Source organism: Pygocentrus nattereri, chromosome 13 (assembly GCF_015220715.1).
Source record: "Pygocentrus nattereri isolate fPygNat1 chromosome 13, fPygNat1.pri, whole genome shotgun sequence".
Classification (NCBI taxonomy): domain Eukaryota; kingdom Metazoa; phylum Chordata; class Actinopteri; order Characiformes; family Serrasalmidae; genus Pygocentrus; species Pygocentrus nattereri.
In genome coordinates this window covers 26,112,754-26,136,404 of record NC_051223.1, presented here as the reverse complement: position 1 = coordinate 26,136,404, position 23,651 = coordinate 26,112,754, and the positions used below count along the sequence as shown (strand labels likewise).

At 39.1% G+C, this 23,651-nt stretch overlaps 1 protein-coding gene across 1 annotated transcript in view; it reads left to right on the top strand.

Moving 5' to 3' along the window:
- LOC108429368 (cadherin-12) overlaps positions 1-23,651 on the top strand; it is a 185,896-nt gene that overhangs the window by 115,694 nt on the left and 46,551 nt on the right. Inside the window, exon 6 of the mRNA XM_017701065.2 lies at positions 538-725. Within this exon, the coding sequence (XP_017556554.1) occupies positions 538-725 (188 nt within the window). The remainder of the gene's footprint in view (positions 1-537; positions 726-23,651) is intronic.

The following is a 23,651-nucleotide window of genomic DNA, read 5'->3' as shown; positions in this document are numbered from 1 at the left end:
TGCATCCTGGTCTCTGTCCCTTGTGGATGTCTTTCTCTTGTTTGTCTCTTTTGGTGCATTGCTCTAATGCGTCTAATGATTTCTCAATTAGCTGAGGTGTTTTCTTCCAGCATGGCCACTGAGCATTATCTGCAGCTAATTACTGTGTTTGTGTGTGCATGTGTGTGCAGGTGCTACAAATCTTCTAACTATCATCGTCATAATCATAAATATATATTGCAAAACACTATACATACCAAATTATGTGATTCCATTAATATATTTTATGTCAATTTTGGAAATGAACAAAAAATACTTGGATGGAAAAGCCAGAATTGTGAAATAAAAGCCCAAACATTGACAAAAAGGTTTAATTCTTGGACAAGGTGTAAAAGTTGGTTTATGGATAAAAGAGAAATGCAAAAAGTGATAACGGAAACAGATTTTAACAGATTACTTACCTTTGAATTGAAATGGTATCAATAGTGCAGGAGCATCAGCTCAACATGCTTAGCACTCATTTTGTAAGAGTGATCATGTGTTATTATCGTACCTCAGGTATCTTCCACTTGCGCGTGCCCGAATCTTCAGCGGTGGGATCTGCTGTGGGCAGAATCAAAGCCCATGATCTGGACATTGGCAAGAATGCTGAAGTGGACTATAACATCATCCCTGGAGATGAAAGAGGAACATTTGACATCACCACCAATGAGCACAACCAGGAGGGCATCATCATCCTTAGACGGGTAGGGCTTAATTAAAGAAACACACACAAACACACACATGCACACACACATACATAATCAACATAGAAAAAAACATTCTGAGGCAGATTAAACTTAACACTGCTAACTTGAGGATAAACTACTGCTGTTGCTCATTAATATACTGCTCACTGGGTGATTTCATGGTCTTGCATGCTTAACATCTTACATGAAGAATCTTTCAGTGGATGGTCTTTTACAGAAGCAATTTTGTAAATGAGTTGTGATAGCATTTTATAAAGGTTTTTTATTTTATTTTTTTTCCCCTAGAACCAGACATCCAAGCCAAGAATAGTTTAATAACATTTGCTTTTAACAGTGAATGTACTACTTGGAATAAAATTGTGTTACACTGACTTCCACTAAAAAGTTCAGAACTTTTTTTCCTCCAACAGTGACAATATATGAAGATATCAGAGCAGTTTGCAAATCCCTTGCAAATCCCCTTCTTACAAATATATTGCCATTTTGATCACTATCCATCCATCCATCCATCCATCCATCCATCATCATCCGCTTATCCGAGTCCGGGTCGCGGGGGCAGCAGCCTAAGCAAAGAGCCCCAGGCCTCCCTCTCCCCCATCACCTCATCCAGCTCTTCCGGAGGGATACGAAGGCATTCCCAAGACAGTCGAGAGATATAATCCCTCCCACGTGTCCTGGGTTTTCCCCGGGTCTCCTCCCTGTCAGACATGTCTGGAACACCTCCCTAGGGAGGTGTCCAGAGGCCATCCTTACCAGATGCCCAAACCACCTCAGCTGGTTTCTCTCAATGTAGAGGAGCAGCGGCTCTACTCCGAGCCTCTCCCGAATCGCCGAGCTTCTCACTCTATCTCTAAGGGAGAGTTCAGCAACCCTGTGGAGAAAGCTCATTTCGCCCACTTGTATCCATGATCTCGTTCTTTCGGTCACTACCCAAAGCTCGTGACCATACATGAGAGTCGGAACATAGATTGACCGGTAAATTGACAGCTTCGCCTTCTGGCTCAGCTCTCTCTTCACCATGACGGACTGGTATAGGGTCCGCATTACTGCAGATACCACACCAATCCACCTGTCAACCTTTCGCTCCATCCTTCCTTCACTCATGAACAAAATCCTGATATATTTAAACTCCTCCACTTGGGGCAAGAATTCACTCCTGATCTGGACGGAGCATTCCACCCATTTCCGACTGAGGACCATGGTCTCGAATTTAGAGGTGCTGATTTTCATCCCAGCCGCTTCACACTCGGCTGCAAACTGGTCCAGAGAGAGCTGAAGGTCCCCACCTAATGACGCCAACAGGACCACATCATCCGCAAAAAGCAGACGTGAAATCCTGAGGCCACCATACCGGACAACCTCCGCCACTTGGCTGTTCCAAGAAATTCTGTCCATAAAAGTTATGAACAGAATTGGTGACAACAGACAGCCCTGGCGGAGTCCAAACCTAACTGGAACCAGTCTGACTTACTGCTGGCTATACAAACCAAGCTCCTGCTCCATTTGTACAGGGAGTGAATTGCCCGTAACAGCGAGCCCTTCACCCCGTACTCCCAGAGCACTCCCCACAGAATCCCCCGATCTCCAAATCCACAGAACACATGTGGACTGGTTGGGCGAACTCCCACGCACCCTTCAGGACCCTGGTGAGGATAAAAAACTGGACCAGTGTTCCACGACCAGGGTGAAACCCGCATTGTTCCTCTTGTAGCTGAGATTCGACTATCATTCAGACTCTCTTCTATAGTACCCCTGCATAGACCTTACCAGGTAGGCTGAGAAGTGTGATCCCCCAATCCTGCAAATCCAATTACACAACTATGAAGTCGATCAATGAACTGTGGCCTAAGGTGTCCTGATGCCATGTGCACTTATGAATGAATGAATGAATGAATGAATGAATGAATGAATGAAAGAATTATGTACACCTTTGTGTTCGAACATGGTGTTTGTTATGAACAGACTGTGGCAAGCACAGAACTCCAATAACAAAACAACACTTGGGTTCAGATCAGAGAGGCCGTTTCTCCGAATCACACACTTCCAGGTCTCAATGTCATTGCCCACGTGAGTGATGAAGTCACCCAGCAAGACAATGGAGTCCCCACAGAGGGCACTTTCTAGTACCCCCTCCAGGGTCTCCAAGAAGGCCAGGTACTCCAAGCTGCCATTTGGTGCATAAGCACAGACAACAGTCAGAGCCCATTCCCTGACCCGAAGGCACAGGGAAACAACCCTCTCATCCACCGGAGAAAACCCCAACATACAGGTGCTGAGCCGGGGAGCTATGAGTAAGCCCACTCCTGCCCGACGCCTCTCACCCTGGACAACTCCAGAATGGAATAAAGTCCAACCACTCTCAAGAGAGTCTGTTCCAGAGCCCCTGCCATGTGTTGAGGTGAGCCCAACTATATCTAGTTGGTATCTCTCTGCCTCATACACTAGCTCGGGCTCTTTCCCTGCCAGAGAGATCACATTCCATGTTCTGAGAGCCAGTTTCAGTAGCCAAGGATCGGAATGCCAAGGCCCCCCACCATAAGCACCTCTCCCACAGGTGGTGGGTCCATGAGAAATTGGTCCCATGTGGCTCATTTTGGCTGAGCCCGGCCGGGACCCATAGGTAAAGGCCTGGCCACCAGGTGCTCGCTGAGGAGCCCCTCCCCCAGGCCTGGCTCCAGGGTGAGGCCCCGGTAACCCTAATCCAGGTGAGGGAAACTGGGTCCTCATGTTCTACATCATATGGGGTTTTTGTATCACCCTTTGTCTGGCTCATCACCTAGACCTGTCTGTCTTGGGAGACCCTACCAGGAGCTTTCACCCCTGATAACATAGCTCCTAGGATCATGCAGGCATGCAAACCTCTCCACCACAGTAAGGTGGTGATTCAAGGAGAGGAATTTTTTTTTTTTAATCACTATGCAAGGAAAAAAGTGTAGAAAAGGGTCATGCCTCAAAGTCAAGGCTGCATGGCCTAGGTAGTAGATATCTTGCTAGTACATAACGGTATGTAAAGGTTCCTCTTAAGTGCTCAGTCAGTCACTGTTAAGACAACAATTAATTAATTGTGACCCTTATTAGTCCCACAACAGGGAAATTTCACCTCTGCAATTGACCTATCCATGCAGTGGAACACCATATACACACTACTGAACGCTCACACACAGGGGGCACTGAGCACACAAACCAGGAGTGATGGGTAGCCCTATCCACAGCGTAGGGGTTAGGTGTCTTGCTTAAGCGCACTTCAGTCATGCACTGTCAAGCTCAGGGGATCAAACCCACGACCTTCCAGTCACAAGGCTGACTCCCTAACTTCCAGTTCATGACTGTCCCTAGATGGAATCAATTGTTTCTGCCCAGTTTCGAATTGTGGACCTTTTGCATATGAGGTGAATGTTATAACCATTACACTATAGAAACCACTTTCACACTTTATTCAGCTACACGGATATGTATGAAATTGCAATAACATTTCTGCAGAATTTATTTTAAAGATTCATCATATTTAAAAATTATGCTATCAACATATGCACTTTCATACTAAGTATGTTCATGATTTACACTTCATTGCAAACTTGGGTGCAAACCCCTCACAGATGTTTCTCCAGTTTTTCAAATGGGTTTTAAAATGTTAAGCCCTTTGAATTTTTAGAAAGAAAGGACACATTTTTGGTCTACATCTGAAGGGAAAGAAAATAAAAAATAAATATAAAAAAGGAACAGTCTTCAGTGCCAGAAATGCTGCCCACCTTGGCTGAATCCTTGGCTTTACGGACTACAAAAATACAGACACACAACAAAAAAAACAGCTGATAATAATAATGAATGGGCAAGATTACAAACTAAACATAGGTGAGTGAGTTGACAAGGGGGTAAACAGCAGTTGAAACAGTAAACAGTGAGTTGACTTAAAAGGGCACTACATATATCCTTTAAACAGGCAATTAGGCAAGAAGATCATATTATTATTTACAGTTCTTGGAAAAGCCAGATGCCATGTTGGCCTCAGCAAGCATGACTAAAGAAACACGCTGGGCTGGAAACAACTCTGTGTAGCCATATGTTTTCCTGTGCTTTGCTCTTAATGCTCCCAGCATGTATGCCTAGAACACACGCTGGTGTTTCTCTGTACTTGTGATGGACGCTACATCTCAACCATCAGATAGTGAGAGACAGAGAGAGGCATGGTGTGGCACTCACACTGCTTTAGCTTCACACCATTGTCTTAACTCATTCACCTCCAAAAACTAAATTTAGTATGATAAGAAAAAATGCCACAGAACCTTCATTGGTTTAAAGTGAAGATATTTTGTTTGGATAAACACAGACATACAGCTATACTGTACATTTAACAATGCATATTTAATATTATTTTTATATACTTTTCAATCAGTAGCAAAAGTAGCAACTATACAATCAGTAGCAAAAATCATTCATCAGTAACAGGTGTTCATATGACTAGATTTAATATCAATTAACTGGTAAAATCTCACTTTTTAGCCTAAAGGTTTGATGGTTTTGAAAAATCTCTTGCTCAGGCAAGATCAGACAATACATGAATCAAAGGAAATTTAAAGGGGCGTTCCAGCTTGAAACTAGTATTTAATATGTTATTGGTCATGTAATGCAGCACTCTGCAGAGAAGTGTACTTTAGCAGTATCCAATACAGCTATTTCATTTACTATCCAAAACCACCAGTGAACCTCTTTTTAGTTTTACATGCAATAGTGATGGGGACTATTTTGGCTTATAACATCTCAAGAAATTAATTTTAGGCCAAAAGCTTTTCTCAAAGCTAATGTAAAATAATGTCTCAGGCATCAAGTAACAGTGGTGGACAGTAACTAAGTAAATGTAATTCATTACTGTACGTAAGTAGTTTTTGCATGTATCTGTACTTTATTGAAGTATTTCCATTTTGGGCAATTTTTTACTTTCACTCCACTACATTTCAAAGTAAAATATCTTACTTTTTACTCTACTACATTATGCAAAATCTGTCTTTCCTTTTGGTTTATGTGTGTATAAAAATGTAATGTCAAAATGAAAGAAGTGCAAAGCGAGAACAATCAGGGCACAGCACACACTTTTTGAGTTTTGAGTTTGTTTTGACCTGTTGGACATACTGACCCAGGGCAAGCACATGGTTCAACATCAGTGCAGCAGCGTAAAATTTTGGGAGTGTCTATTCAACATAAATGAGGGAACTAAACTTTTTTTTAGTACACAATACAGAAATATGTACACACATGCAGTTGTGACTGACATCTCTTTTTTTCTGAATTAATACAAACACTTTCATGTTATAGTCAATTTGTTTTTGCTAGTTTTGTCTACCTACAGATGCAACATAGTAAAGGAAAACTCATTTGTGTATCTGTGTTTAAAACAAGTTTTCATTAAACATAAACTTGTAGTCTAAGTTGCAAATAAATATAAAATGAGTTAATGATGCAAGAGTCCACCACTTTGTCCACCACTGTCAGGTAGTGTACCCATGTCTTTATTTACATCATAATGACTTTACTATACAGAAATTTTGTAAAATCGGTAGAATTTCCCTTTAACTGGGCAATGTTACATTTACATTTTGACATGTTCTTAAAGGAGGTATATAATGGTCATTTACACTATTCATAATTTTATTTTGCTGTCTCCTAGAATAAATTTACATGCTTCAATGTTCCAAAAACATGCTGTTAGTACCTCTGTATCTTTAAAGCCAACCACCAGAGTGGCATCCTGCCAAAGATTTTGCCACTACACTGCTGTGTCTATTCTTACAATGGCATTGATTCTGCTGTACCACTTTAAGCAGATAGCAGAACAAGTTTGGGCTTTGTGACTTTCCAGACTATTTACATGCACAAAAGGCTATATAACACCCTAAAGGAGAGGGGAAAATCGGCAAAGCATAATAGGTCTCCTTTAGGCAAGTACATTTATACTGAAACAGATAATCACACTTCCTCCATCCTTATAATTTACAATCTACTTGAGGGATTTCTGGGAGCTGGATGTTTCTCTGCAGTATACACAGGTCTTTGAATTTTGAAAGAATTTGCATTTAGAAACCTTTACTCCTTTAGCAGATGAAACCACACATTTTGCAATTAAAAACATTTTTTTTGCTTTCTCCACAGTTAATTTACAATGACAGAATGACAGATGTAGACCACGGTTTGCTTGCTGTTGCCCTATTTCTTTCTACAGTTTTTGGTTTTGAGGGAGTAATCAGATACAGTTACAGCTGGTTAATGATTTAGAATTTCCACTGCAGTCTAAATAACATGATAGTTAGAGACATCTCTGTGAATAAATCTCACATATCTCTCATCTCTTCTGAGGTGCATGTAGTAAAAACAACAAAACCAAGAATAGCAATCGGTGTTGCTTTCCTGTGCACATGCATGCCCTTAAACACACATTCATTCTCAGTGGCATAATGTGCGCATACCCTACAGTTATTAAATCTTTGAAGCTATAAAATGCTTTGGTGGTGATTTCAAATTCTGTTTGTCAACACATCACTATAAAGAATCACAAGGGAAATGAAGAATGCAAAAGTAGAGCAAGTAAAAGCCTGAATAAAACAACAGTTGCCCAGCCTGGAAACAGCATCCAAATGTAAAAGGCAGAAAGATTAGTGTCAAATCTCAACTCTGCCACCGCCTCTTCTTGCCTCCATTTGTTATAGATCAATTTTTTTTTGATTTGCCTTCCTCATAAAAATGTCTCATTTTTACTGATGAAAGCAAGATAGATGACACATTTGCTGTCTTCCTGTACTTGGTGAGTCTAAGAAATATTTGTTTCCTCACCCTTTGAGGAAACTAAAGGATTAGACACACAAAAGTGAAGGTTATTTTTCCACCCGTTTTATATTCTCCTTTTCTTTCTCTCTCTTCCTCTGGTGCAAACAGACAAAAGCAGACAGTAAAAAAAAAGTCTCTGAAACTTTTCAGTCATAGATTATTGATTCCATCACAAAGCTCAAAGGGCAAATCCATGTACTTTGTTCTTTTCTATACACATGTATTCACTCACTGAGAGACAGCTATGCACTTGGTTTCTATGTGTTTCTCAGTTCAGGGACATTTGGCCTGCAGGCTTTAAATGGTCCCTGAACAAAATCCTATACACCTTCAAATTCTATACATGTTGGGGCATATTCAGTACAATGAGTACAAAAATAAATAATGCTAAGTAGTACTGTCTGCTCATGTACATTCATGTGAATTTCCCTGGTGGTGCAACTGCCAACTTTAGATTACTTGGGTATTTCTGCTAATACTGCCGAAGTGTGTATTCTGTGCATTGATGTGTATTACAAATAATGAAGTTATATCAACAGAAATAGTAAATCACGTGGTTGGCTAGTGTAGTGGTTAACACCTCTGCCTTCTACGCTGTAGACTGGGGTTCAATCCCTGACCAGGGCAAGCACCCTACACTATACCAATAAGGGTCCTTGGGCAAGACTCCTAACACCACCTTGGCCTACCTGTGTAAAATGATCAAACTGTAAGTCGCTCTGGATAAGAGCGTCAGCAAAATGCCGTAAATGTAAATGTTTATTCCTCAAACACAACATGGAATCCATAGAACACATATGATGACTAATTTTACATTTACATTATTTTTTTCAGAAAAACAGATCAGAAAGTGTATTGCTAGGCTGGTTTTAGGAGGACTTTAATCCCCCAATAAATGTACACTAGTAGCTTAAGCTATCAATGTCTCCACATTCACAATGTACTAAGACAGCAGGGTGCTAAAAGTTTAGGGAGACTGCTGCTGCTGCTCTAATCCAGCATTATTCTGGATGTGCTACTCATTTTGCCAAGCAAGAGCAGAGACTGTAACACCAGACAGCAACCACTGATGTTGTGACATGATGTTGACTAAAAGCTTAACAACTTAAACATCAGGCCTTATTCAAAATGCCTCAAATACACAGCAAAATAGTAAGTTGTTACAAAGTGAAGACACCTAGCTCTAATATGAATTTGTTGCAATTACACTCAATATAATGTTTTACTCAGTTGTTAGCCAACATTAGTACCTTTAGGTGGAAAGGGGATAGGATACCTTTAGTAAGCTGATGAGCTGAGTGTGAACTGTAAAAAACCTCCAAAGGTAGCGAGAGTGTGAAAGATAGAAATAATGCTACTGACAGCTCCTTACATTCTTTGATATATATATATATATATCAATTCTTCAACCTGTAGATGGATATTTGAGAATTTATGGTAACATCTATGATTGTCACCTTTGTAGGCATCTATAAACACATACATAATTCATGTTATAATGCATTCATAAGGCATTATAAACATGGCTATAAATATTTCTAAAAATGCATTACACATTACAGCCATGCTTATTATGCATTATGAATTGTTAACATAATACATTATAAGTACTGATCATAACAAATAAGAGCTCACAAGTCGTATTTTTCCACTCTAAGTAAAGTGAAGCATACTATACTAAAGCCTCCTCCAGTGTTAGAAGTGAGGCTACAAGTTGAAGTATTTACTGAAGAATTTATTGAAACACTAAAACATACACAATAAAGCATATTACAGGCTTCAAATGTCAGATTTTAAACTAGTGCTGCCATCAGTGTTTGACTCAATGTGGGCACCGTTAGCTTGGTATTTGTCTTTACACTCTCCAAGCTGGGACTGATTTCTTTGGCACTGATTGCATAACATATCAACATTACTTATGATGCATTATATTAACAATTCATAATGTATAATAAACATGGCTATAAAGTGTAATCCAGTGTAACTGATTTTTATAAATGTTTATAATCATGTTTATAATGCCGTATGAAGGCATTATAACATGTTATAAATGTGTTTATAGATGCTTACAAATGTGACATTCATTGAAAGTGTTACTGATTTTTTTAAGACAAAAACATTTAAAGACCTTCAGTTTAGCATAGTGAAGGAAGATAGCATTGCTTGACAATTGGATTTGCTTGATATGTCCCTCTTATAGTGGAAGGATAGGATTTATTAGATCCATACCTAACGCAAACTATGAAAAAACAATCTGACCAAACAGTTTTATTTTTTTGATCTACAAAAATTCCTGACAGTTATTTTGGAACTGTTTTTCATGATTTCTCCTGGGAGAGCATGCCCCCTAGTAAACACTCCTCCTCGCCCCATCTACTAATCTGTAGTGTTGCCCCTGATGATAACCATGTGCAAACTCTGCCTTTGTAATTAGTATAATAAACAGAGATTTTAGGCATCTGACTTTTGCAGACAGATTAATGTATCAAAAGAGACAGAGTTCTCACATTTTGATGCTCTGATGCAGCATTTAAGATTCTGTTTAAGACAAAGAGCACGGAAAGAAAGCCATCATGCACTTTGTTAGTTTAAAGGGGTAAAGCCAGGATGCAAATTGGGGATGTTGACATATTTGAACGCTAAATAGTGTTTGCGCTTCACATAAAGGCACACGCGCACCTGTGTTCACACACTGTGTCTGCTTTGTGTTTGACTGAGCCAACAATAGGACAGTGTGATATATTTTGCTGTATAGGGGGTCCAGGCACAAATCCAGTCGCTGAAAGAAAGAGCTGTATCTCTCTCTGCTCTACAGTAGGCAGCACACAGTGTGGAGGCTAGACCTCACACCCTATACACTAGTGGTAGCTGGATGTGTAATGTGTGAAGTGCAGGGGTGTGTGTGCACACATGAATGTGTGTTTGTGAATGTGTGTCCAGATATACGTATAAAGTCACTAAACAAATTCCCCACATTTATGTTAAATAATAACATAAGTTAACATAAATATTTATATACCAATCACACATTACATTATGAGCACCTCCTTGTTTCTATGCTCATTATCCATTTTATCAGCTCCACTTACTATATAGATGCACTGTGTAGTTCTACAATTACAGACCGTCATCCTTCTGTTTCTCTGCATACTTTTTTAGCCCCCCTTTACCCTGTTCTGTGGTCAGCACTTCTATGGACCCTCACAGAGCAGGTACTACTTCGGTGGTGGATCATTATCAGCACTGCAGTCACACTGACGTGGTGGTGGTGTTTTAGTGTGTGTTGTGCTGGTATGAGTGTATCAGACACAGCAGTGCCACTGGAGTTTTTAAACACTGTGTCCACTCACTGTCCACTCTATTAGACACTCCTACCTTGTCAGTCCACCTTGTAGATGTAAAGTCAGAGCCAGTAGCTAATCTGCTTCTGCACAGTTTGTATTGGTCATTCTCTAGCCCTTCATCAGTGGTCACAGGACGCTGCCTACAGGACACTGTTGGCTGGATATTTTTAGTTGGTGGACTATTTTCATTCCAGCAGTGACACTGAGATGTTTAAAAACTGTGATCCACTCAGACCAGCGCAACAGACACTAACACAGCACCACCACATCAGTGTTACTGCAGTGCTGAGAATGACCCACCACCCAAATAGTACCAGCTCTGTGAGGATCCATGGGGTCCTGATCACTGAAGAACAGAGTAAAAGGGGGCTCACAAAGTATGCAGAGAAACAGATGGACTACATGGTCTGTTTTGTAGAACAACAAAGTGCACCTATATAGTAAGTGGAGCTGATAAAATGGACGATGAGTTTAGAAACAAGGAGGTGGTCATAATGTTTATAAGACTATATGTATAACCACCCCTGGTAAAATGATCTTTTGTTGATTTTTTGAGTGGAAATAAGTACACATCCACTACAGATAACACTCTTCTGTACATGTAATGTTTATTTGAACAGTTTTATTTAACATATTGAATTTAATGTATTGGGTAGGTGACCTGTGAAGAAGTTATGGCACATGCACTGTGTTTTTATAAATCTTGTGCTTTGAGGTGACTTGTTCATTTTGTATGCATTGTACATTTGAATAAACCATTGTGTACAGAAAATACCTAAGATTTATACGTGAAACCTCTACGGACAGCCTCTACAGACAGCTCTGTCTACGGAAAGCTTCAAATAGCTGTTTCATTTAAAACAATATTTTGCACACTGAGTACTGAGCAAAGAGAAGCTGAGCAGTGTTGCTAACACTGTGCCCTGAAGCTAAAAGCAGGTGGTGAAGTACACGGTAGGACAGTGTGGTCTCTCTACAGCATATTTTACAAAACAAATCACAGCATTAGCATTTATACCTTGGTATTGTATTCAGTCAGAGTACAATTGGCTTAGACGGAGTAGGAAATGCCAACTTATTTCTGTTTCTGTATATCTGACCTGTGTGTCTCGACCTGTAGTGGGGAAGCGGTTGTGATTGTGTTGGTGTGTGTGTTTAAAAATAGACTAAAATCACACAGTGTCTTCCTGGTGGGAATCTGCCAAGGCAGGATGTTTAAAGTAAACTGATACTTTGTGTCCAGCTGTGACAGAGTCAGTAATACTTCTCCATGTGAGCAGAGCCTCCTCCACTGCATTTGACCATTTACACAGCAGCATACACTCGACTCACAGTGGATACTGGAACATTGCTATTGGTGACCTTGGTATTTATGAGTATAAGGAAATGAACATGGTATTGGCACCAGTATTGGTATCGATGCATCCCTTACTACTGCTGTTACTACTACTACTAATTATTATTATTATTATTTATTATTATACAAAGTCAACACATTCAAAAGGTAGGATGTTTGGTAATTAATGTAAAATAAAAAATATCAAGTTACTTTACACTTACAATGGAAGAATTACAGGAGACTGTTATTGTGATAACAATAGCATTCCTACCTGAAAGAGGAAGTTATCCACTATCCGCAACTGACATATCGACCCTGCTGGTAGAGGCCAAATCTATCTGCCTTATAGTGATAATTTAGTTTGTTTTTCAACTCTAATGTGCTGGATCTATTGCTATTTCATGAATAAATATGTGAAAGCATAAGAGTATCGAGCTCTGAATTCACACGATAGTAGATTTTAGAACTGTTATTAACATAACAAATTCTATAAGATGATTTCTTCTCATACATGCACTCACACAAATGTCTACAGATATCCAGTAAATAAAAATCCAGTACATTTTATTGTTAAAATACGTGCATTTGTTCTCTAGCTGCTAGAATGCATGCTAAAAACACTGGGGCTATAGTTAGCTTATGTTACATTGGTGAATTATTACAGAGTGATAATTCTAAATATAATGATCATCACATCAAAATACCATTTCAATTTATGCTCCAGTTTATTTAATGGCTGTATCCATACCTGAAATAGTAACAATAGTAAAACTGCTTATACTGCAAGGTAAGAATTTCCAACTGGCATATACTAAGACCCATTACGTTAATGGGTCTTAATATGTTTTCTTAATTTTCATTACTTATATTTTGGCCCTATACTGGAAGATGACTTGGCTTCAATTAATGGTGTATAGCGCCACCTACTCTTTGTTTTGGGTGATGCTTGTTCATGCACGTTTTAACAATGGTTGCCAGGCAGGCAGTAAGAGATGTGAGATTTGATTCTAAGTCATTTTGGTCCATTAACTGCACAGTAACTGTGCAGTGCTTACACAACATAAAGGAAAGCTGGTGTTTCCAAATGGTGTACAAAAATAAATAAATAAACAGAGGACTTTTGACATGACAGCGACAGTATGCTCCTTTTGTCCTTCTGAACATAAACCTGATTAGTGATGCTCTTGTCTAGACATTCACTAATTCCGTGAAATCCTTCCGCTGAAGCTTTCATAAATGTGAGCGCATGAAGGAAGACCACTCCCACACGCTTTAGTGGTTTAGAAAGAGAACCGCAGACTGCTACTGAAGCACGAGTGATCTAACAAGAGCAGTGTGAGGAGGAAGTCTACGTTCATAAAGCTGCATACTCTGAGCCTGCCAACTCTACCATAAAGCCTGGAAGAATTCCATTAGATTTTACAGTAGAACAGGCTTTAACTCAGATGCAGGAGCTGTGCAATTGGACTTCAAAAGACCAATAATGAGCCACTGGCAGCTGAGCATCTTTCAAATTCCTTTCACTATGACGCAGCGATACTATTGACATTGGCACAGCCAAAGGAATGTGCATCAGAGATCTAAAACAGGAACAGAGCAACAGAGCCACATCAGACTGATGTATTTGAGATTCCAGACCTTAATCATTTGTGACAATGTTAGAAATAACTGTGTTCTTACATTCCTTCATTCATTCAGTCGGTAATGATGGCTTTTGAGACTGTATAATAAAGGAATCCAAGACCATTCCTCAAAACAGAATGTAAAAGCTTTTTGGTGTGGATTCGAACATCTGCTGATGATCATTGTCCTGCTGAATGATTCAGATTCACTCACATTGTATCCTGAACTCCTTCATGGAGTTCACTAAACCATGTAGCCGATCAAGATACCTTTGAAAGAAACCAGTCCTAAAACAGTACAGATCCTAAAAAGCTTAGCTCCCATCTTAGAATAGAATCTGGTCCTAGTTTGTGGTTCTATTACATTTTCCAGTAGTTTGTTGGCATGCTTGGCATCTAATTATAATTTTGGAGACTTGGTGATCTTAAAATATCATTTGCCTCTGTGGCACCTCATATTTATGCCCCAGTGATATAAGGAGTCACAAATGACAACTTAGAGTTCTTGGACTAAGTAAAATATAAATGGTGACATGCTTCAGTTACATTTTGTTAAGAATAAGAATTTCCAAGCACACCAATAAACAAATAAATAAATAAAGGAAAGTGTGCTGAGGGCTTTCATTTTCAGACAAAACTTGGATGAGTTTCATTTTTTCAGTGTGCAACTGAGCTAAATAAGCACAAAGACAATTTTTTTCATTTTCTTTTTTAAACTTTATCAAGGGTATCAGAAATTATGGAGATGACTGTCTCCATAATCATCTTCCTTTCTAACAAGCAGTTATACTTGTAGTGCTTTTTTAACATTCCAACAGTGCAGCAGCTTTTATATGAATATGAAGCATAATTCTCACAAATTATGTAGGTCTAAGTAAGTGCATGCACGGAAAGCACACCTGTTAGACCGAACACTGTGCATTATCACAGTCATTACAAATGGAAATAGAAATTGTACTGGAGAATATCTCTGAAGTGATAACTTTAGCAGAAAATGAAAAACATTCTTAACAAATAAGATTTTGTTCCAGGCAATTCTGGACCATTTCTCCTGATGCTTTTATTAAGAAATGCTCACATAATGTAATGACTAGAATTGTCAAATAGTGTAAAAGAAACAAAAACAAATTCTGCCAATATAAAGTTTTGATATGATGGCGATATTAGGTATGTACTTCATATTTAATAGGAGGATAGTCCTATGTCCTACCTGGAGCCTGGTGCTCTACAGATGCAGGCATTTTAATATTTTATCATGAGGTGACATTTATCAGTAAGTCACTTGCTGATACAGCTATGCTAAAGTGTGTGTGTGTGTGTGTGTGTGTGTGTGTGTGTGTGTGTGTGTGTGTGTGTGTGTGTGTGTGTTGTCTAGATTTGTCTGAAATTTGGAGAGAAAGGGGAAAGTGTGTGTAATGTGCCCTCTCTGCCCCTGAGAAACCGATTTAGAAAAGAGGGCACGGTGGGATAAAACTTTTGTAGTTGATTCAGCAGGAGCGCAGGGACAAGGGTACAGAACTCATACACACACACCCACACACACACACCCACACACACACCCACACTCCCCAAAACAGCACAGAAATGTGAACAGGCCTCATTAGGAATAAACTATATCAAGTCAACCAGCAATGAAAATCATACTTCATTTCCATGAAAAGGCTGAAACATGACAGTAGATCTGTCCATGCTCTGATCATAAATCTTTCACAGCAACTGGTGAGATGGCGGCCAACTCTGCAGAGAACTGGCAAAAAATCCATCTCAACCTAAGGAAAATGTAGCTTTCAGTTTTGTAAAAATACCTTAATTTAGAGTGCATTATAAACGTCATACGATATTTATTTTGTATGCATGTGAAGTTCACATTTAGGGGTTAAACTGGGCCAGTGACTACCACACCAGAACTGGCACTACAACAGAAGTGTACTGTAATTTAAAGGAAATGCAAATCATTTTCCAATTCCAAGTCTTCATAAAATCAATTTTAAATCAATTTAAAATCTTCATATCATTCAACCAGTTTTTACAATGCAAGCACATACTGATTATTCATATCTAGATTCAGAATGTTTTGTGTCTAGATTATTTGTTCTTATTTACCATGTTAAACCTTATTTAAATCCTTATTTAATCCAGTTAAACAGTTAGTCCAAAGGATTTTGTTGCATAGATCACAACTGAGGAACCTAAATCAAACATTTGATCATATATTAGGTCTATTCCATGTAAATAAGTTTTTTATGAAATTTGACAGTCTCGCATAACTATGATGTTTAACCTACTATTTGACCGACTGATTATTGTTAAAAGCACACAGTTGCACCTAGTTAGGCATTATTGTTGTAACTTAATCTCTCTAATGAGCTTCATTAGTTATTATGTGATGTTAGGTAGGAAGGCAGGTGTTACTTTAGTTGGAGAAGAATGAACAGAGGTGATTCTTTTTAGAAGTTTTATTACATCTATTACCAGTCTCTAGGGTACTTTCACACCTACCTTGTTTGGTACAGAACCATCAAACTCTTGGTTTGGTTCGTTTTGACAGGTGTGAACACCTGCACTCCGGTCTGCACTAAACAAATGAACCATGGTCCCCCCCAAATGTTGCAGGTCTCTGTTTACTACCAAATGAACCCTGGTTCAGTTCCCTGCTGGTTGAAATACATTTTTTGCAATGAAAATATGGAAAATCAGCATCTGAGGATGCTTTATGGTTCTTCTAGCAGCACATCAGCTGTGTACCATCCACATAATCTGCCTGTTTTAATCTCTGACTCTTGACAGATGCTTGTTTTTGCAGGATGAGGTGCTGTTGTCAACAGAAAAGGAGCAATAAAATAGCATTTTTTTTTTGATACAAGGATTGTCAAATGAATTGCATTAGTGACCAGATTGGCTACATTAAAAATGAAGAAGCAGATATCTAGTAAGGATTATTATTATTGCTTTGTGATAACTGCATCTCTGCAAAATAGAAGTATTCTTGGCTGAAGTGGTGGCAAATGTGAGAGTAATTTGCCAGTCTTGTGACAGGAAGGTCGTCGTTTCGATCCCCTGAGATGACAGTATGTGACTGGGGTGCCCTTGAGCAAGGTACCTAACCTCCAACTGCTCCCTGGGTGTTGCGGATAGGGCTGCCCACTGCTCCAGACAAGTGTGTTCACTGCCCCTAGTGTGTGTTCACTAGTGTGTATGTGGTGTTTCATTGCATGGATAGGTTAGATTTCTAGAGGTGAAATTTCCCTGTAATGGGACAAATAAGGGTCACTTAATCTTAATTTGGCACACCTTAACCACTGCAGTGTGAAACAAAGTGAGTCAAATGAGCTAGCAATGCCACAAAAACTCAAACTCTGGCTTGTAGTTGAAATAAGCCTTAGAATCAGGAGGCAGATGCTCCAAGAACATACATCAATTGTAATGCCTGTAGCTCCCTAAAGTTGAAGGTAATATTGCTCTCAGGTATTGCAAAATAAAAATATTAGAAATCTGAGTATTAAATAAAGAATGAATACGTATAAATCAAACTTGTAGGACAGGTTTTTTTGTAGTCGCAATAAATGTCATCATTTAAGTTATACAATGAAGGTGAAGCCCTGACATCGAGACCCAGTGGATCAGACAAAACCAAAGCTAACCTAGCCCAGAGCTCAGAGATAGCAGGTCAGTCCAAAAACATGCTGCTTTTTTACTGAATATATCGCTGTTGTCAGAAGAAAACCTTGTATCTCCATTTTTGTCATTTTTCAGTTTTTGATGTATTTTGAAAAAGCCTGTTGTCCTTTATATTGTATGTAAATTTCATGATGAACTGACCAAATGAAACAGCACAAAATTACTTGGAAAGATGTCTGGCTCCATTGACTTACATTAAAAGTAAAGAAGGTTTTTTCCTCCTCCTGTAAAGTTACCATTTTGGAGATACGAGGTTTTCTTTAGACAACAGTGATATATAACAGTGTGGATTATAAGAGCATTTCATTTGATAGTGCTTCAAATGAGTGGTATAAACTCTTTGAATGAGTTTATGATGAATTAACTGCATGATGTGTCTTGAGAAAAAGACACCAACCTCCGAAGCTCCCGCTGAACCAATGGTCACAAAGTTCTGACCACATCAAGGGTAGTTTTGTTTTGCTCATAATTAAGCTAATGTTAGCATAATAGCAAATCCCATTGTTGTCGTGTGCAATCTGCTTATTTTCGCTTAGCTACAATGACCCAGTCAAGCTCAGAAGAGGTGCATTTTAAACTCACCGTTGTGCAAATCTGAGCATTTCTCATTAGGTTGAATGGGACATTTGTTCATCTTCTGTAAAGCTTACTAACAGCTGCTACTAAAGAATGCATTTGTAGGTGGAGGACGGCTAGGTCAACTGGCATTCATATCCGTTATTCAGTCACAAGTGCATACTGTAATTGCTATCCATCCCAGAAAGAATGAGAATGCACTGCCATGAAAACCTAAAAATACTCCAACTGTTGAGCATCAGTATTCAGTGATCAGTGTGGTCCAGTGGTCCTCCACTGTGGGATTGACTGGGATAGGATAGTGTTAAGCAGATCAGCGAGGGGAAAGGGTTCAGACTGATCAGCTGCAGAGAGAGAGAGTGAAAGGCTGAGAGAGGCACACAGAGGGGTTTACACTGCACCTCCACTAAACCTGTGATTAAAGGAGACAACACACAAGACCCAGCTCAGAACAACAATAAACAAGCAGAGATCATTTTACCAAACAGTGACTGAAAGCTCAACACATACTCTCATGCACACAACAGCAAAGAAAAACAAAAAAAAAACAATGCAGAATGACGAAAGCACAAGCGAGAACACGCAAGAACATTAAATGTAGGCTTCTCTGCCCACAATCTCTGTTCACATTTTCTGTAGCAGTGAAACTGCTCTGAAAAAGCTCTTCGCCTTTGTGCTTTTGTGTGGTTGCCTGTCAGCAGCTATGTTTACATCAGAGCACCATAAGGCGGGGGCAGCCCTGAATGATTCAGGGGTCCAGAGCTTAACAGGGGTCCCGAAACATGCCAGGGATTATAGATGCCATTTTTAATTAAAATGACTGTGTGCTACTTTGGTTTAAAGTATAAGCTTTTCTCAGGGGGGCAGGATTTATAGCCTCTCATCTGGTTTCAATTGTTGGAACTGTGAACCAACTGCCCACAAGCTTCACAGTGAGTTACTTACCATCAGGCTTTGGTTCTGTGTTAAATTATAGTGGTATTGCCACACAATTAAAAATAAAGGTGCCAAAAAAGAGTTCAGTAGAATGATGCCATAGAAGAACCACTTTCAGTAGTTTCAAAGCATGGTTCCCATACTTAATTTAGTTGGGGGTCACTAGCCAGGTGGCCAAGTGTGTCCCACATATTTCCACACAGACACACACACACACACACACACACACACACATATATATACATATATATATATATATATATATATATATATATATATATATATATATATATATATACATACATATATATATATATATACATACATACATACATATATATATATATATATATATATATATATATATATATATATATATTCACTTAATAGCATCTTAGAGTAATACTAGTTATTGTATAGTTATTAATTAATTAATATTATTTCTATTAGCAGTAGTAGTATAAACACAATAAATTATGTTTAAGTAAACTTACATTTCACAGTAGAATAACATGGGACATATATTGTGATAACACTGACATTCCTGCAGGTGATGTTACTGAGAGTGAACTGCTGGCAAAACAGGCTGTTAATTCTGCATTTTAAGTGGTTTTGTTTGATAATTCCATACATTTCTACATTCTGACATGCTGTGCTGTATCATGCTGTATGTACGTATTTAACTATCAGTCTAATGTGCAGCACTCATACTAAGTCTGGATTTTATTTGAATGGCTCCTCTTGTATGGTGCACTATATTTTTGCTTTTACTGAGCGATTATATATGGCTTATGTTAGGTAATCAGTCACAGCGTCTGGTAGCTAAAGCAAATCTACACATCAAATGTAAATATGTAGCCAAAGGAAAAAAAAAAAATATTTGCCAGCTGGATTTAAGGATAAATCATGAACATGAGACAGACTGCATGAAGCTGTCTTGGCCAGCAGTTTGAGACACCTGGTATGAAGGCTCTATCCCAACCATAAATGTAAGCCAAGAACCAGGAATCTCTATTTTTAAGAATGTATGGCCAATAAAACCTTAATCTGTATTGTGCTGAATAAAGAGTGTCTAAAATCATCATTTGTCCTTTCAATTTTGGGCCAAATCCTATTCTGACATGCCAGCAATTGCCCTGTTTTGTTTTGTCAGTTTTTTGCTGCACAGTTTAAAACACTCTACCCAGCCTGACTGAGGTTGGCCTCTGATTCTACCAATACGGGTATTGTTCCTGAGTGAGCACAGTAAACATGCCTGATAGGTGTAATTGAAAGGCACTAAGCTGTGGGGAATAGTTCTGTTTAATAGCATCATGTGTGGCATAAGCTTCACTGGCACACCGCCACAAACCCCATTTGAAAACAGCTTTCAGTAGTGTTACATGTTGAAACTGCAAGTCTGCGTGGTGTTCAATAAAAGCAGGACCATAAATCTGACAGGAGCTAGGCACTGCACACTATCTGGTTTTATGCATTATGGACCAAAGCTAGAGAATTCTCAGATTTGCTTTAAGTGGGTCAGTCGATGATTAGTCATCAAAAACAAATCACTCGTTCCTTCTACTGGTAAATAAAGGCGATTCAGCTGCAAGAGATTCTCATACGCTGTGTATGTTAAAAATGCCAGGGTTTAGAGTTCATTAGTTTTAGAGGAGGAAAAAACTTACATTTCCAATTCCAGTCAGCCTAAAGAAAGCCTTTTAGAACTGAAGAAGCTGGAGGAAACGGCAGGTTGGCACACTGAACATATTCTATTATGCCTCTTCTAACCTTTAAAACTGTCTCAAACTCTGCTAATTTGACTTTTCAAAGTCAGTGGTGGGCAAATAGCCCTCTCAAACTAATGGCCATCAATTGAGCCCTCTCCATTTCAGCAATGTCAAAGCCACTGCCAGCCATTCCATCTCTCTATTAAAAATGTCATTAATTTGCTGTTTGAACTGTAAATCTTTGGAGAGCATGTTAACTGCTAACAGCACTCGCGGTCTTGATGAGTTACTGCCTTAGACACATAAAAAGGTAATGAGTGAATGACATCATAAAGGCCACAAGTGCTCAAAGAAACCTGCGCAAGGGCTCAAAGCATTATTACCACAGGAGATGATGTGGTATGAATCACAGACTATTTTGGTTATAGTATTCTCTTTGGATCTTAATGGCCTCTCCTGTATTGTATCTGTCTGTATACAGTGCTGACTCATAGAAGAGTTACAGGAGTAAACAATGCCACCTATAGGCAACGACAGGTAGAGATCTCTTGGATAAATGTTTACCTGCAGGAACACACTTTCCATTTTTTAGACTGAGCAGAAAATACATCTAGTGCACAGTTATAACTCTTTCAGTTTGAAAACCAAAGGTGCTTTATTACATAAATGCTAACTACACCAGGAAAAAATAAGACAAACATGTATGTGTGTTTGTGTACTTAATGTAATTCTAATGAAAAGGATTGAAGGAACAGCATGGCGGTTTGAAAATGGAAGGTGCGCAGAGAGGAGACGGGTTATTTGTGCTCATAAAAGCAAGCATATGTGCATGGGGAATGCAGTCTAATATTTATGCAAGACAATGAGAGAGGACGTGTGAGACAGAGCTCTCTGATACTCTACTGTGAATTTGTCAAAGAAGCAGTGGGGGTGTGTGACTGTGTGCACTGGGATGTCACCATGGAGTTTGTGAAGAGAGATATTTCAGACCTCAAAGTGATGAAAACTTGTGGGGGAAACTGAGAAACCATGTGTGTATAAAGGTGTGTTTGTGCATGCGTGCATATGACAGTGCAAGTGCAATCACACATTTAACTCACACATTTGCTCTACCAAGAAACTAAAACAGTATTTAAAGGAATAATTTGCCAAGAAATCAAATATACACAATCTTCCACTTACCACGCCAGGTGGTGGTGATCAGCCAGCCCTGCTAGAAAAACCAGGATAGACCAGCATGGCTGGTCACCAACAAAAACCAGCATACATTTGGATGCTAGTCAACATATATCAGGTAAACCAGCACCAGACTAGCACCAGATCAGCATAAACAAGTTTAGTTCAGCATGGAATCCATACTGGTCAATGCTGTTTTTTTTTCTTCAGCAAGAAAACTGTTTGCTGTCTAATTTTGTACAATTTGGGCACTGGAGATATAAGATCAACATTGCTTAGATTCTATAAACAACCTACTCTGATCTATAATAATGAACAAAACTATAACCCAGTGTAGCTAGCCTGCCAGTTTAGACAACAAATGTGCTGAATTCTGACTCCCATTCACATCATGCAGGCATACAGACATCACAGATTATGTTCATAATTTCAGTTTTTTTTTCTTTCTTTTTTCTAGAAAAAATCCATATATCCATGTAACTCACATGGATCGAAGGGGAGCTAGATTCTGCGGGAGAGTCAGAATTTAGCACAACCTGTTGTCCAAAATGGCTGCAATAGTCCACAACAAGTCATACTGTGTCATAAACTACACTGCAACCTCAAAAAAGACCTGGAAGTTGTTTGAGTGAGCTGAGAGAATTTTTGTGGATGTATTAATAGAAACGATTTCAGCATCTATTGGCTTCAAAAATTTGTTAGCAATGTTAGCCCCAGAGCCCCAGGGCTGAACCCAAGAAGCAAAATGTGGACACCACTCTGCATCTGGGATGAGTGGATAATTGAATTAGATTTTTCAACAAAACATTTCTTTGCAGCCCCAGGAAACCTAACACTGCTTTTTTTTCTAAGTATGTTTTGTGGCCACATGCTAAATATGTGCTAAGTAAGGTTGGTATAGTGTGGTGGGTAACACCTCTGCCTTCTATGCTGTAGATTGGGGTTCAATCCCCTGCTTGGACAAGCACCCTACACTATACCAATAAGAGTCCTTGGGCAAGACTCCTAACACTACCTAACACAAAATTTTATAATTTGCCTTATCAAGCAATATAATATGACTTCAATGCCAAATCAAAACAACAACAGCAACAAATGATGTTTTTAATTTGAGTAATTCAGGGAATATGTTTGTGATGTAATAATAATAATAACAATGCCCTGCGATGGACTGGTGACCTGTTATGACTGCTGGGATAGGCTCCGGCAACCCCCCGCAACCCTGAGGGAGAGGCAGCTTAGGAAATGAATGAATGAATGAGTAATAATAATAATAATAATAAGTTACATTTATATATATAAAAAGAAAAAATCTAAGCAGTGGAGGAGGAAGAAAAATGCTCATGACAGAGGAAAGTCTTTAAGTCAGATTTGAAGGTGGAGAAAGAAGAGCAGTCCCAGAGGGATTGAGGAAGAGATTTCCCGAGTTTGGGGGTCATGGCACTGAAGGACCTCCCTCCCAAAGTGGACATTCTGGTGTGTGGGACAGCAAGTAAGTTATTGCAAGAAGACCTGAGAGAGTGAGAGGGAGTGCAAGAGGTCAGCAGTTCTCTGAGGTAGGGGAGAACAAGGTTATGCATGGTTTAAGTGAGCAGTAAAATTTTAAACTTTATGCAGTACAGGACTGGTAGCCAGTGTAGCTGAGAGAGAATGGGAATGATGTGAGCCGAACGCTCAGTATGGGTGAGAACACTAGCTGCAGAGTTCTGAATGTACTGCAGATTTTG